General features: G+C 40.1%; 2 protein-coding genes across 13 annotated transcripts in view; one reads left to right on the plus strand and one right to left on the minus strand.

Annotated features, from left to right (window-relative positions):
- Positions 1-2,083, minus strand: part of SENP7 (SUMO specific peptidase 7) — a 171,947-nt gene extending 169,864 nt beyond the window's left edge. For 5 of the 9 annotated variants that reach the window (XM_061426821.1, XM_061426801.1, XM_061426811.1 and 2 more), the window contains exon 1: positions 1,961-2,074. The gene's annotated coding sequence lies outside the window, so the exon portion shown is untranslated. Of the gene's footprint in view, positions 1-1,960 lie in introns of all 9 variants that reach the window. The other 4 variants (XM_061426830.1, XM_061426772.1, XM_061426761.1 and 1 more) reach the window with 3 other exon arrangements.
- Positions 2,084-2,087: 4 nt separating this feature from the next.
- Positions 2,088-6,349, plus strand: TRMT10C (tRNA methyltransferase 10C, mitochondrial RNase P subunit). Of its 4 annotated transcripts, none has more exons than XM_061426894.1 (2): positions 2,088-2,183; positions 4,820-6,349. In XM_061426894.1, the coding sequence occupies exon 2, from the start codon at positions 4,832-4,834 to the stop codon at positions 6,110-6,112; it is 1,281 nt and encodes a 426-aa protein (XP_061282878.1). In that variant the 5' UTR covers positions 2,088-2,183; positions 4,820-4,831; the 3' UTR covers positions 6,113-6,349. The 4 variants fall into 4 exon arrangements, with proteins under 4 accessions (XP_061282878.1, XP_061282861.1, XP_061282870.1 ...); XM_061426877.1 differs by having other exon boundaries at positions 2,123-2,293; XM_061426886.1 differs by having other exon boundaries at positions 2,126-2,224.
- The last annotated feature ends 9,062 nt before the right edge of the window (positions 6,350-15,411 follow it).

A 15,411-nucleotide genomic window follows, 5' to 3' on the forward strand; every position in this document is an offset into this window, starting at 1 on the left:
GGGTTGCCATTCCCTTCTCCAGGGAATCTTTCCAAAACAGGGATCAAACCCAGGTCTGCTGCATTGTAGAAGATTCCTGACTGTCTGAGCCACCAGGGAAACCCAAATTAAATCATAAATAGAGCCCAACAACATGACTGTCATTCCCTAGTCAGCTGACACTTCTTTTCCTTTTTTATTTCTAATTGTGATTTTAGGGAAAACATAAGTTTACCATATTAACAATTTTTAACTTCGGTAGTGTTGTTGTGCAACAGATCTCTAGAACTTTTTCACCTTAGAAAACTGAAACTTTATACCACTAAACACTTCATTTTCAGCACCATCCTCTTAGCCCCTGTAAATGCCACTCTACTTTCTATTTCTATTGCTGACACAAATAATCAATACTTAAACTATTCTAAGAAATAGAAAAGAGTTTTACTTGAGCCAAAATGGGGAATATAGCCTAGGAGGAAGCTTCTTAGTGGTTCCAAGGATCTGTTCCAATGAAGCATGGTTTTCAACACAGTTTTAAACCTTATTATTAAAACAAAGAACACACATCAAACACAACAGGGGTGCAATCATTCAATGTTTCAAAACAGACAGATGAGTATGAATTCAATGAGATAGCAGGATCCTGGTGTCTGGGAAGGAAACATCATCATCAAGAAACTATTAAACAATGCCATAGGTAGGGAGCTATTTATCTTTGTCTTAATTGAGGGCATTCTTTACCTTAATAGTTAAAGCAGATATGCTGTATAAGCATTCAACAGGTCATAATTCAGGCTGTTTTAGTTCACACAAAGTTCAGGCAGAACCATAGATAAAAGCCAGAAGGACTTCCCTATACCAAAATACGTGAAAAACTTCTCCATCACTCTTAGTATGTCACATTAATTATTCATGACAGTATCAAACCTTCTCCCTTTCTTCACTCTCCACAGATTCTTAGCAGACTACTTCCTTCAGAAATGGGAACTCTTAGCGAAAATCTTACTTCCCTGGTGGCTCAGCCAGTAAAGCATCTGCCCACAATGCACGAAACCCAGGTTCGATCCCTGGGTTGGGAAGATCCCCTGGAGAAGAAAATGGCAACCCACTCCAGTATTCTTGCCTGGAGAATTCCATGAACAGAAGAGCCTGGCGGACCACAGTCCATGGGGTCGCAAAGAGTCGGACACGACTGAAGCGACTAACATTTAGCAAGAATAGAGATGAAGATGTAGAGAATGTACTTATGGACACAGTGAGTGAAGTCGAGGGTGGGACAAATTGAAAGAGTGGCATTGAGATATATATACTACCATATGTAAAACAGACAGCTAGTGGGAAGCAGGTGTATAACACAGGGAGCTCAACCCAGAGTTCTGTGATGATCTAGAGGGGTGGGGTGGGGTCGGGGGGAGGGAGTTCCAAGAGGAAGGTGATCTTATGTAAAACAGACAGCTAGGGGGAATCTGGTGTATAACACAGGAAGCTCAACCCAGGGTTCTATGATGACCTAGAAGGGTGAGGTGGGGCGAGGGGAGGGAGGACCAAGACGGAGGTGATCTGTGTATTATTATGGATGATTCACATTGTTGTATGTCAGAAACCAACACAACATTGTAAAGAAACTATCTTCCAGTCAAAAATAAATTAAAAAAAAAGAAACTGGAACTCTCAAATTACAACTGCCATATCTACAAACTGATTTCCATCCCTACCTAAGTTTCTTCCCTTTTTGTTACAAAGGAAGTACTCCTCCTGTACAAGAGCGATCCTCTCCAACTGTCCTCTGAATCCTTTCTTTCCTTATTCCCATGTTAACAATCCGATCAGTTGGTCAAATCTCTCCCAGTAAGAGTAAAAATAACGGAAACTTCCTGGACACCACACCGGATGCTGAGTTCACCGAACTGCCAACTTTCATAAAAATGTTTGAACTCGACTTCATTTTCTCATATTCCATTCATCCGTTACCCACTCTCACCTGGCTTCAGCCCCCAAATCTCACAATGTGGTTCCAATCGTCTTTGTACTGCTAAGGTCAGTGGGTGTTTTTCAGCCTGTGTTGCACCACACAGCTACTTTCCAGGCCGCAGACGCACCCCTAATGGTGTGACGTCATATAGCAGCGCCTGGAGGAAAGGGCGGGATTTCCGGCTTCTAGTCTTTCGTCCACGACGGGAACTGTGTCGAGTGATAGGCAAGCTGTGAGTCACGTACGGCGCTCATCCCTTGGCAGAAGTTCACGGTAGAATCTTGGGTGCTCTTGGGTTCCTTGCGGTTTGCACCCGCGGGAGTTATTGTCTCTGCACTGCGGGTATGGGCGGCTTTCTTGTCTCCCAGCGTGTGTGGCGAGGTGGGAGGAAGCGGGAGGCCTAAGGTACTGGAGCCTGTGCGCAAGGCCGGCCCATAGATAAAAGGAAGCCCAGTGATTCATAAACTGTAAGTAGAACGATACCCGGAGGGCTTCCCTATTGGCTACGCAGCTAAGAATCTGCTTGGCAATGCCGGAGACCCGGTTAGATACATGGGTTGAGAAATGGCAACCCACTCCACTATTCTTGCCTGGGAAATCCCATGGACAGAGTAATCTGGTGGGTTACAGTCCATGGCGTCTAAAAGAATGAGACACGAGGTAGCAACTAAACAACATCAACAAGGTACAATACATGAAAGGGTGTTGCCTAAAATGATATTCGTGTTCACTGTTTAAATTGGGGGGAGGCGAGTATTTCTATGATATCCTAAAAATAGTTATCAGTTACAAAGACAAAACTCAAGACTTTTTCTGAAATACTTACCTCTCATATTGAAGCTGAGAACTCTCGCTTAAATATTTAGAAGAGTCTAAAGTAAAATGCTTTCTTCTTTAAAAGCTGTCTGAACTTGTTTTAAATAAGAGAAGCATTGACCAGGAGTATTTAATCGAAAAATACTTGAATGATAAATGTGAGCTATATACCGCGAAGCATTGGGTTCAGTGTCAAAATATAAACACAGGCCTTGTCCAGATTACCATGGTGGTGGTTTAGTTCCTAAATCGTGCCTGACTCTTGAGACCCCATGGACTGTAGCCCACCAGGTTCCTCTGCCCATGGGATTTCCCAGGCTAGAAATATTGTAGTGGGTTACCATTTTCTTCTCTAGGGGATCTTCCCAACCTAGGAATGGAACCCAGGTCTCCTGCATTGCAGGTGAACTCCTTCACTGCAGGCGGACTCTTTACCAGCTGAACTAAGAGGGAAGTCAATAGGAGGAATAGTTAATCTAAAGTTTGAGGTGACAAATAGCTAGAGATGTAGCTGGAGATAAGCAAAAGGTGATTTTGTGGGGGGAAAAAAATTATATGCCACATATATTAAGTTTAGAGTTTGACCTGGTAATAGTGAGTTTAAAAGTACACATTGAGGAGGATGAGTGTATTGATCTGCACTAGCTCTAAATTGTTTAGAGAAGAGGGAGAGCAAATTTTGAAGCTAGGAGACACAATTAAGGAAGTTGAAGAGAAGTGAATGGATTCAAGAAGTACTTAGAAAGTAAATGATTATAACTCAAATTAGGAATGGAAGGTGTGAGAGAGGACAGTAATGAAATGACTCCCAGTTTCTGACATCAGCAAATGGATGGATATTATTGTCCCTTCCTGAAACAACAGAAGGAAAAGCAGATTGGGAAGGAAAGGGAGACAGATTTCAGTTTGTTGCATTTGAAGTGTCATCTCATACATGGTGATCAAAGTCAGGGAGGTAGATCAGAGTTCATAGAGAAAATATTTAGATTGAAAAGAGGTCTAAGGACAGAACTCAGAAGCATATCCACCTTGTGTGTGTTTGAGGGAGGGAAGGGGGATCGAGCTGAACATCAGTGCACAGGTCAGACACCTAGGAATATGCAGTGTCAGTAAATGAAGCCAAGGGAAGAAGGAATTTTTCAAGTATTTTAGTTGCATTTTGTGAAAAATCGAATTCCTTTTTTTTTTTTTTTTGCTTCAAGTCAAGCATTAGTTTCACATCTTTAAGCATCTTCATTGTTTTGTGGACTTCCAGACCTATAGGATAAAATTGTAGAGCTTATATATATATATATATATTTGCCCTAATTCTGGATATTTTGTTTGGCAATAACATTATTTGCTGCAGAGTAAAGTCTATATTGGAGAAGGGAGATTTTATTTTGTTTTTAAATCAGAAGATCTCTCTAGGGACTTCTTGGTACTCCAGTGGCTAAGACTTGGCGCTCCCAACATAGGGGTCCCAGGTTTGATCCTTGATCAAGGAACCAGATCCCTTATGCTGCAACTAAGACCTGGTACAGCCAAATAAATAAATATTTTTTTACAAAACTTTAAAAAAATCTCTCTTTTGAAAACATGAGGGCATTGGCACAGTGGCTGCCAAATGGTTTTTACTAGTTGCCATTTTCTGTAATGTTTCTGCCCTTTGTCTTTACATATTGCTCATTGAGGATCTTTTGTTTGGGTCTGTATCTAGGCTTAATAGAAAATGGAGAGTATAGTGCTATCTCAGCCATATAGTACATAACTTTGTTTTTCAGTAACATTGATCTTCTGGGTCCCCAGATACAAACCTAAGTAGGATCTTCAAGGTATCCTTTGTCTAAAACAAGAGTGAAATTCATATGTCAAATAAGAACCCAAAAGAGTTTTCTCCACTTTTTTCCTAATGAATGATCACAGGCTGTAGGCCACAGGAATCAAGAAAAATTAATGGCGCAACAATTAAGTTGGACTAAGATTCCACTTTGTGTTTCAGAATCAATTGTATTTTGATATCTCAAATTTATACAACCTTTAACTTTTCATTACATTTTTCTTTTTTTATAGGGCTTTTCTTACATGCCTGTTCTCCTCAAAATGAGTGTCAGTATCACCTTCTTAAGACCTTTTGCCAGAGTTTTAGTGCCATTTACCCTTCATAGGAAGAGAAGGGTTTTGTATTCAACAATTATGCAGAGATACATGTCTTCCAAAATACCAGCTGCATCCTATCCTAATAAGGAGAGTACACCACCTTCTGAAGAGCTGGAGTTGGACAGGTGGAAAATTACAATGAAATCTAGTGTGCAAGAAGAGGATGTTTCAACAGCCACAAGTAGCGAGGATGAAGATCCTCTAGCTGCCACCAGGGAGTTAGTTGAGATGTGGAGGTTGCTTGGCAAAGAAGTACCAGAACACTTCAGTGAAGAAGAGCTCAAAACCCTTATGGAATGTGTTTCTAAGTCATCAAAAAGGAAATATTTAAAATACTTATATATTAAGGAAAAAATGAAAAAAGCCAGACAAATAAAAAAGGAAATGAAAAAAGCAGAAAAAGAAGAACCTAAAAAAGATCAGCTACCAGAAACCATTAAGGAAGATAAACAGCAAAACTTTCTATTTCTACGACTTTGGGACAGGAATATGGACATTGCAATGGGCTGGAAAGGTGCCCAGGCCATGCAGTTTGGACAGCCTTTGGTTTTTGACATGGCTTATGATGACCATATGAAACCAAAAGAATTACAGAATGCTGTTTCCCAACTTTTAGAAAGTGAAGGATGTAACAGAAGAAATGTTGATCCTTTCCATATTTATTTCTGTAATCTTAAAACAGGTGGTGCCTACTATAAAGAGTTAGTTAAACGTTACGGAGAAAAATGGAACAAATTGCTTTTAACAGCAACAGAAAAGTCTCATGTAGATTTATTTCCAAAAGATAGTATTATATATTTAACTGCAGATTCTCCCAATGTTATGACTACTTTCAAGCATGACAAAATTTATATAGTGGGGTCTTTTGTTGATAAGAATATGCAGCCAGGCACATCCCTAGCCAAAGCAAAACGGCTGAAGCTGGCAACAGAATGCCTTCCATTAGATAAATATTTGCAGTGGGACACTGGTACCAAAAATCTCACTTTAGATCAAATGATGCGTATTTTGTTATGTCTGAAAAATACTGGTAGCTGGGAAGAGGCTCTGAAGTTTGTTCCTAGGAGAAAACATACTGGTTATCTGGAGATATCTCAGCATTCTCAAGAGTTTCTCAACAGAATGAAGAAGTCAAAGACTTTTAATTCATTTCCAAGAGGCTCTATAAATAGACACAGGAAAAGCAGCTTGAAGGAGAACATTTGATAGCTTAAAAATAAAGTGGTTTAGGAATACAGTTCTATTAGTCCATTTCATCATGAAGGAAATTCACTTCTTTTTCTTTTAAAGGTTGTCTTTCCAAACTGAAGTATTGTCTTTCTCCAATTAATCAAATGTGTAAAACTTCATAAATATATTTTGTTTACTATAGAAACAAACAAAATCTTAGAAAGTAAAAAGTTGTCCATGTTTGTTTGAGCCCAGTAAAAGAATTGTACCATTTGTGTGACTTTTTTATGACTAATTTGAGTCTCAGACTCCATTTTCCTTAAATGTTCTTTCAGCCATGTCAACAACCTTTCATCAAAATTGATGAAACCCCAGGTGGTGGTTTATTTAAGGTAACATTTGGTACAGTGGTGGGCATGTCATAGACACTAAGGTATATCGTTTAACTGAGGCTTTGTTAAGATGTCCCTTGGAATGTCATGAGATTGAGCTATATAATGAAAAATGTGTTTGTAGAGATAAAATTTATCTCTTGTCCTCTTAGGAAAAAAGATTTTATTTGAAGAGTGTCATTACAGCACTTCCCTGTTGTAGATAAAAGTATTTTCTTTTCAAGGAGATACTTCCTTTTTCCCAGTCCTGTGATTTGAATGGAAGCTGCCATATTTTTACAGGCCTTGCTCCCCTGGCCACAGCTGATTATCCCAAAAAAGACACCTCACTCACACTTTGAGATGAACATCTGACTTTTAAGTGAGGCCAGTCAGAAAATTCTTTTCCAGGATTTTTGGACTTCTCAAGATAGCCTGTGTTAATTCCTTTTTAGTGGTGAACTTTGAGAGGAAGCTATCGTGCCCATTGCTTTTTCTATGAAGGGGATACTGAAAGGAACTTTAGGAACCACATTCATTGTAGACTTGCACCATTGAAAAGTTGGAAAACATGGGAATAGAAATGGCCAAATATTTCTACTTGGTTTCTGAATTGGATGTTAGCCTGAGGCATGCTATCCAGTACATTTATTAAAGCAGAACTCAATCTTTTACTAAATATTAAGTACTTATTCTGTGCCAAATTGTTACTGTGCAGTTTGTTGTTGTTTACTCAGTCATGTCCAACTCTCTTGTGACCCCATGGACTGTAGCCCACCAGGCTCCTCTGTGCATGGGATTTCCCAGACAACACTGTAACAGGTTGCCATTTCCTTCTGCAAGGGATCTTCCTGACCCAGGGGTCAAACCTGCATCTCCTACATTGAAGACACATTCTTTACTGCTCAATCACCAGGGAAGCCCTACTATGCAGAATTTAAACAACTAAATTTAGGTATTATCATTAATACTTTTTTATAGATAAGGAAAATGTACTCAAAATAACTGCCTTTTGGGCTTCGCTGGTGGCTCAGTTGGTAAAGAATCTGCCTGCAACGTGGGAGACCTGGGTTCAATCCCTGGGTTGGGAAGATTTGGAGGATGGCATGGCAACCCACTCCAGCATTCTTGCCTAGAGAATCCCCATAGACAGAGGAGCCTGGTGGGCTACAATCCATGGGGTCACAAAGAGTAGGACAGGACCAAGCAACTAAGCACAGCACAATTCTGCCTTTAAGTATTATCACAATTCAAAAGGTCTGTCTTGACTTTTAACCTACAAATTATGGCCACTATAATAAGGCAAGAATGAAATGCAATGGAAAAACGAGACACCTAACCTAAATTCATGGCATCTGGAAAGGCCTTGAAAAAGTCATGCGTAAACTTAGAATTGAAACAACTGCATTATGAATGAATTTCAACTCTTAGACCCTACTAAGTAGCAAGGTGCTAATACTTAAACTGCTTGAGATACAACCAGAAAGTAAAATAACGTAAATAAGTGATTAACATCACCTGACAGGATTGGCACTGGGGGAAAGCAAAGAGGGTTCCTGGACCACCCCATGAGTATCCAGTGTTCCAGCCCTGCTCCCTGGGTACCAGCTCCACTTCATAGGTTCTAACGTTGCTTTTTTAGATTGATCAGTTTCTCAAACTTTGTTTTTCTCATCTTATAAAACATTAGAAATAGTTCTTGACTCACATAAAACATTCAATATGGTGCCTGGCACCTAAGTGCAAAATAAATATAAACTAATTCAGACTATACATTCAGAATGTATAGCGTTTCTAATACAATATGTGCAAGTTATGTCCCTTTGGGGACACATACTTCTGTGTAACAATATGCTAAGATGTTTCAGTGATGCAACACTGGACTTTTTTTGTGAATTTTTTTTCCTTCCCAATAGCCAAGCAGTAACTGACTTCTAAGATTGCTTCTAAATCACAGTGGCAAGCTTCCACAGTTTGAGCTCATACTGATGTTAGTTTTATAGATTTTTTTAGAATTTGGAATTTAGCAGAACCTCAAATACTGCTTCAGTTTCTTATAACTAGATAGTCTGATCTCCTGAGCGTGAAGTAGGAAGGAACAGGTTTTCCCTTTATCTCAACCACCCAATAATTTATTCTATAGTATTCTTTCCCTTTGAAGGTAACTTGTTTCCTAAGGTCTTCTCTTTATTACCTATTAGTGACATTTTCACATAATAACGTTTCTAGTTCCCTCCTGCTCTTCAAACATACTACCAAATTCCCAGATTTTAATAATTAAACAATTTTAAAAATCCTCTATTTGCTACTATTACCCCTACTATATTACAGTTTAATTTCTAAGCCAGATCCTTCAAGTCAGTGTTCAGAACACAGCTTCCATTTCCTTTACACCACTGCTATTCAATAGAGATTCAATGCAATCCATATATGTACTTGACCCAGTAGCCATGTTAAAAATAAAAACTGAAATGAGTTTTAACATATTTAACCCATATGCCTACATTATTACTTCAATTTGTATTAGTTATTGAAAACTAATGTGATTTTACATTCATATTGTTTTTCAAACTAAACATTCAAAATCTGATACGTATTTTAATGGTTACAGAACATCTTAATATGAATACTAGGCTGCTCTCACCTTCTGAAATGGCTCACACTCTGGAGTGAGTTTCTCGCAGCACAACTCTCACTTTCCTAGGTGACCCCACCCCCTGGGGCCACCTCTGGCCTTTTGAGATAGCTCACACTCTTCTATGGGGTGTGTCTCTCATTAAATAAACCTGCTGTTCACTTTAATAAATAAATATATGAATACTAAATTTTCAATTGTTAAAATGCAGTCAAACCAAAACAATAGATGTGTTTAACAAAAGCTAACTGCTTCAGTTTTTTAACTTAAATGAGTTCAGTCCTTCAGTTGCACAAACCATGCTTTAAGGGCTTAGAGGCTGCCAAGTTGAAAAGTGCAGCTCAATAAACCTTGATAAACCTATGATCTATTCTGTGCTTATATCAGTTCCATTGTTTCCAGACAGATTCAGTAGCCACTTCTTACTAATTAATGGACCATGAAGATCTCACTCAACTCTTTCCTCTTTGAAATCCTCTTCCTTGTTTCTATATCACCACAATGGTCTTCCTTTTTCCCAGTCTAGCAGCTTATCTGCCTCATTCATTCATTTAGCAAGTATTTACTGAGTACCTACTATGTGCCCAGAAGCACTTTAGGAGCCTGGCAGGCTATGGTCCATAGAGGTGCAAAGTTGGACATGACTCAATTGACTTAACAGACACACACACACACACACACACAAAAGCACACACACACAGTCGCAGAGAGTCGTATACAACTGAGTGACCGAGTACACAGTTGAAAAGTATAGCTGATTTACAATGTTCCATTTTTCCTTTTTGGAAAGATCTCATTTTGCTGACTAGGGATTGCACCCAGGTCATGCAGGTGAAAGCCTGGAATCCTAACCACTAGGCCACTAGGGAACTCCCTTTTATGTCTTATTTACTGCTGTATCCCCAGGACCTGGTACAGTGCCTGGCACATAAAGTGAAAAAAGAAAGTGTTGGTCACTCAGTCATGTCTCACTCTTTGTGACCCCATGGACTGAAGCCCACTGGGCTCCTCTGTCCATGGAATTCTCCAGGCAAGAATACTGGAGTGGGTTGCCATTTCCTTTTCCAGGGGATCTTCCTGACCCAGGGATCAAACGCAGGTCTCCCACATTGCAGGCAGATTCTTTACTGACTGGGCCACCATGGAAGATGCAGCTTGATATATGTTGAATGAATCAACCTGATTCATTTAAAAAGGATAACTTTAGATGCTCTATTGACACCAGATTAAATGAGAGGGACGAGTTAGGAGGCTACTGCAGAAACAAAAGCAAAAAAATAACAGTGAGTTGGATCAGAGTGGTAGCAGTTCAGTTCAGTTGCTCAGTCGTGTCCAACTCTGGGACCCATGGACTGCACCACACAAAACTTCCCTGTCCATCACCAACTCCCAGAGCTTACTCAAACTCACGTCCATCGCATTGGTGATGCCATCCAACCATCTTATCCTCTGTCGTCCCCTTCTCCTCCCACCTTCAATCTTTCCCAGCATCAGGGTCTTTTCCAATGAGTCAGTTCTTCACATCAGGTGGCCAAAGTATTCAAGTTTCAGCTTCAGCATCAGTTCTTCCAATGAATATTCAGGACTGATTTCGTTTAGGAAGGACGGTTGGATCTCCTTGCAGTTCAAGGGACTCTACAGTGTCTTTTCCAACACCACAGTTCAAAAGCATCAATTCTTTGGCCCTCAGCTCCCTTTATAGTCCAACTCTCACATCCATACATGACTGCTAGAAAAACCATAGCTTTGACTAGACGGACCTTTGTTGGCAAAGTAATGTCTCTGCTTTTTAATAGGCTGTCTAGATTGGTCATACCTTTTCTTCCAAGGAGCAAGCATCTTTTAATTTCATGGCTGCAGTTACCATCTACAGTAATTTTGGAGACCAAGAAAATAAATTCTGTCACTGTTTCCATTGTTTCCCCATCTTTTTGCCATGAAGTGATGGGACTGGATGCCATGATCTTCGTTTTATGAATGTTGAGTTTTAAGCCAACTTTTTCACTCTCCTCCTTCACTTTCATCAAGAGGCTCTTTAGTTCTTCTTCACTTTCTGCCATAAAGGTGGAGTCATCTGAGTATCTGAGGTTATTGCTATTTCTCCAAGCAATCTTGATTCCAGCTTGTGCTTCATCCAGCCCAGCATCTCGCATGATGTACTCTGCAATAAGTTGAATAAGCAAGGTGACAATATACAGCCTTGATGTACTCCTTTCCCAATTTGGAACCAGTCTGTTGTTCCATGTCCAGTTCTAACTGTTGATTCTTGACCCGCATACAGATTTCTCAGGAGGCAGGTCAGGTGGTCTGGTATTCCCATATCTTGAAGAATTTTCCACAGTTTGTTGTGATCCACACAGTCAAAGGCTTTGGCATAGTCAATAAAGCAGAAATAAATTTTTTTCTGGAACTCTCTTGCTTTTTTGATGATCCAGCAGGTGTTGGCAATTTGATCTCTGGTTCCTCTGCCTTTTCTAGAACCAGCTTGAACATCTGGAAGTTCACAGTTCACATACTGTTGAAGCCTAGATTGGAGAATTTTGAGCATTACTTTGCTAGTGTTGACATGAGTGCAATTATGCAGTAGTTTGAAATTCTTTGGCATTGCTTTTCTTTGGGATTGGAATGAAAACTGACCTTTTCCAGTCCTGTGGTCACTGCTGAGTTTTCCAAATTTGCTGGCATATTGAATGCAGCACTTTCACAGAAAATACCAAAGAGACACTGGAGACTATGAGTATAAACAATCCTTTCAAAGAGTTTCTATATGAAGGGGAATAGTAATGAGGAGGTAGAGGGAGTTATGAGATCCCAAGAGTTTTTTGTTTTGTTATGGTTGCTTTGTACATATGGAAGATAACGTTAGAGGGAGGGATGGGATTTATTGCACCAGTAACAGAAAAGAAGACAGAAAATAAAAGTACAAATTTACATACCACATCACAGATACAATGAGAATATACAAAAGTTCTGTTTTGTTTCTATTATTACTGAAAATAAGAATCAGATTCATCAGTTGAGGAGAGAACAGAGAAACTGTGAAATAGTCTAAACAAGTGAATGAATTAGGGCCAGGGTTCTCAATGTGTGGTCTCCAGACTAGCAGCCTCACTATTTGGGAACTAGTTAGAAATGTATGTTTGGGGGGGCCCACCCACTGAATCTACTGAATCAAAAATTTAGTGGTACCAGAATTGTAACTGTTTTAAGAAGTTTTCAGATGATTCTAATGTATAAAAACTTGACAATGATATAGGGAAATATAATGGGATTATAGCCTGGATTAAGAACCTACTAGGAGAAGGCAATGGCACCCCACTCCAGTACTCTTGATGTACTTGCCTGGAAAATCCCATGGATGGAGGAGACTGGTAGGCTGCGGTCCACGGTGTCACACAGAGTCGGACACAACTGAAGTGACTTAGCAGTAACAGCAGTGGTAAAAGAACCCTCCTGCCAATGCAGGTTAGAAACAGGTTCAATCCCTGGTTCAGGAAGATTCCCTGGAAGAGGGCAAGGCAACCCACTCTAGTATTCTTGCCTGGAGAATCCCATGGACAGAGGAGGCTGGCAAGCTGCAGTCCACAGGGTCATACAGAGTCAGACACTAGTAAAGCGACTTAACACGCAGACACTCAAGGTTAGTGAAACCAAGATTAGCCACGTTTCTTCTCTGATTTTTTGTATTTCTCTGCCTGAATTCCAGGTTCACCTCCACCTCTTACTTTTCAGTGTCCCTGTTTCCTCTTCCATAAAAGCAAGAGTAACTTTAACAGTTGATTTCATGTTAAAAAATTGCAGATTGTGCTTGGCATATAGTAAGCATGAATTACACTGCATAGTATAGCTATCACCTCACACATTACACATTTAAATTATAGTAATTGTTGTTTCTATTAATCTTCATTTTCAGCTTATTAAGTCACTATTTGAGTAGCTCTTAGAGACTGCAAAAAAAATATCTACTGTTAAGCAAGTACCCACCATGAGCCAGGCAATGTATTACAAAACTTTACCTGTATTATCACACTTACTCCTCTCAGGAACCCTATAAGTATTGGTACATTTTTATAGTTAAAATGTATTAAGATTACCTTATCAGTTCAAGCTCACAGAATTAGCAAATATCAGGGTTATAATCTAAATTAAGTTTTGTGTGATTCTATCAATGTTGCTGCTCTTTGCCCTGCACCCAACTGCCTTTTCACCCCTTAATCCATTTATTGGGGTGATTCCTGCAAGTTGGCATTCACTTCTTCAATGGGTATTTATTGAAAACTGGTGTAATCTAGGTCTGAGGGAAACAGTGGTGAGCAAGATAGGTACAATATGACCTCAAGGAATTGACAGGCGAATGGGTTAGTATCTTCCATCTTTAACTTCTACAGTGTGGTACATGGAACTGGATAGCTTTATGTGACCTCTCTAAAATTCATTTTTGTCATTTAAAGACAGAAGCATCTATGAGTAAATACATTTGTAACTATAAATGAATAGCTCATGTTTATGTCTCCATTTAAAAAATGATTAAAGTGAGTGTCTCAGAAATTCCTTGGCCATCCCATGGTTAGGACTCCATGCTTTCAGTGCTGAGCGCCCTAGTTCAATCCCTGGTTGGGGAACTAAGGTCCCAAAAGCCACTTGGTGTGGCCCCAAAACAAAACAAGAGAGTATCATCCATTAAGTAACTTTTGAAGAGCACATCTAAGAAAAAGAAACAAACATGAATTAATTACATGCTCCCTGGTAGCTCAGCAGTAAAGAATCCGCCTGCAATGCAGGAGATGTAAGAGATGCAGGCTAGATCCCTGGTTGGGGAAGATCCTCTGGAGAAGGGCATGGCAAATACTCCAGTATTCTTGCATGGAGAATCCCATGAACAGAGAAGCCTGGTAGGCTACGGTCCACAGGGTCGCAAAGTTGGACACGAATGAAGCAACTTAGCACACTATGTAAAATATTTTGCTGGGCACTTTTACATATTGTCATAGATGATGAACCCAAGACTTCAAATCACCGTATCAGCAAACCACCCTGTTTCTGTCATGGTGACAGAACACACTTTCATTCTTTCTGCTTTCCCTAAGACTTGGACCCTGACAAGTCATCCACTCACAGATACAGAGCACATTTCACATATGAAATGAGCCGTATAATGTGCTGTAAAGAAAATAAACTATTTAAATGGTTTCTGTGGGCAAAGAAATTTTGAACCATCTAGGAAGACCTTTAAATACATATATATATTGAGGGAAGTACAAAGTGACCAAAGCAAGGCATTGTATTATCACACTTGATCCCCAAGACTACTCTCTGAGGATGTACAAATTATTATCTCTGTTTTATAGAGAAGGAAACACAGGTCTGTAGAAATGCTGAAGGTTTACTCAGTCAGTAAAGGGATTCAAACCGATGTTCTGACTCCTTAAGACCAATTTCTGTAACACTGACAGCAAACCCAGTAACTACAGTTCCACAGGCAAGGAATAGCAAGAGAGCAGTATAAATATAGACAAAAAGGGAAGATGAAGCTGAAAAGTTAGGATGGGGCCCAATATGATGCTTGGATTTCATTCTGCAAACCCAGAGAATCAACTAAAGTTTTCTAAGAAAGGCAGAAACTACTGCGATCTTTAGGTAATCAAGTGTCTTGACACAGAAATCCCTTGCAGAAAAAAATCAGTTTTACCACTTGCCTCTATAACCTTAGACAAATTTTTCTTTAGCCTCAACTCTCACAGCTAATTGTGTGCTGCGTGTGTGCTCAGTCGCTCATTTGTGTCGAACTCGGCGACCCTATGGACTGTAGGCCCTAGAGCTCCTCTGTCCATGAGCTTTTCCAGGCAAAAACACTGAACTGGGCTGCTGCTTACTACTTCAGGGGATCTTCCCGACCCAGGGATCGAACACGCGTCTCCTGCGTTTAAGGCAGACTCTTCACCACATTAATTAAGAGAACAATTCGCATTGGATTACCGTTCCAATTAAACAGTAGTGATGATTAAACGCCCACTCCAGTACTCTTGCCTGGAAAATCCCATGGACAGAGGAGCCTGGTAGGCTGCAGTCCCTGGGGTCGCTAAGAGTCGGACATGACTAAGCGACTTCACTTTCACTTTTCACTTTCATGCATTGGAGAAGGAAATGGCAACCCACTCCAGTGCTCTTGCCTGGAGAATCCCAGGGACGGGGGAGCCCCGTGGGCTGCCGTCTTTGGGGTCGCACAGAGTCGGACACGACTGAAGCGACTTAGCAGCAGCAGCAGATGATGATGATTAAACGATATAGGGTATGACACAAGGGGGCGCTCGATAAACGTGGATTTCCCT

Source organism: Bos javanicus, chromosome 1 (genome assembly GCF_032452875.1).
Source record: "Bos javanicus breed banteng chromosome 1, ARS-OSU_banteng_1.0, whole genome shotgun sequence".
In the NCBI taxonomy this organism is placed as follows: domain Eukaryota; kingdom Metazoa; phylum Chordata; class Mammalia; order Artiodactyla; family Bovidae; genus Bos; species Bos javanicus.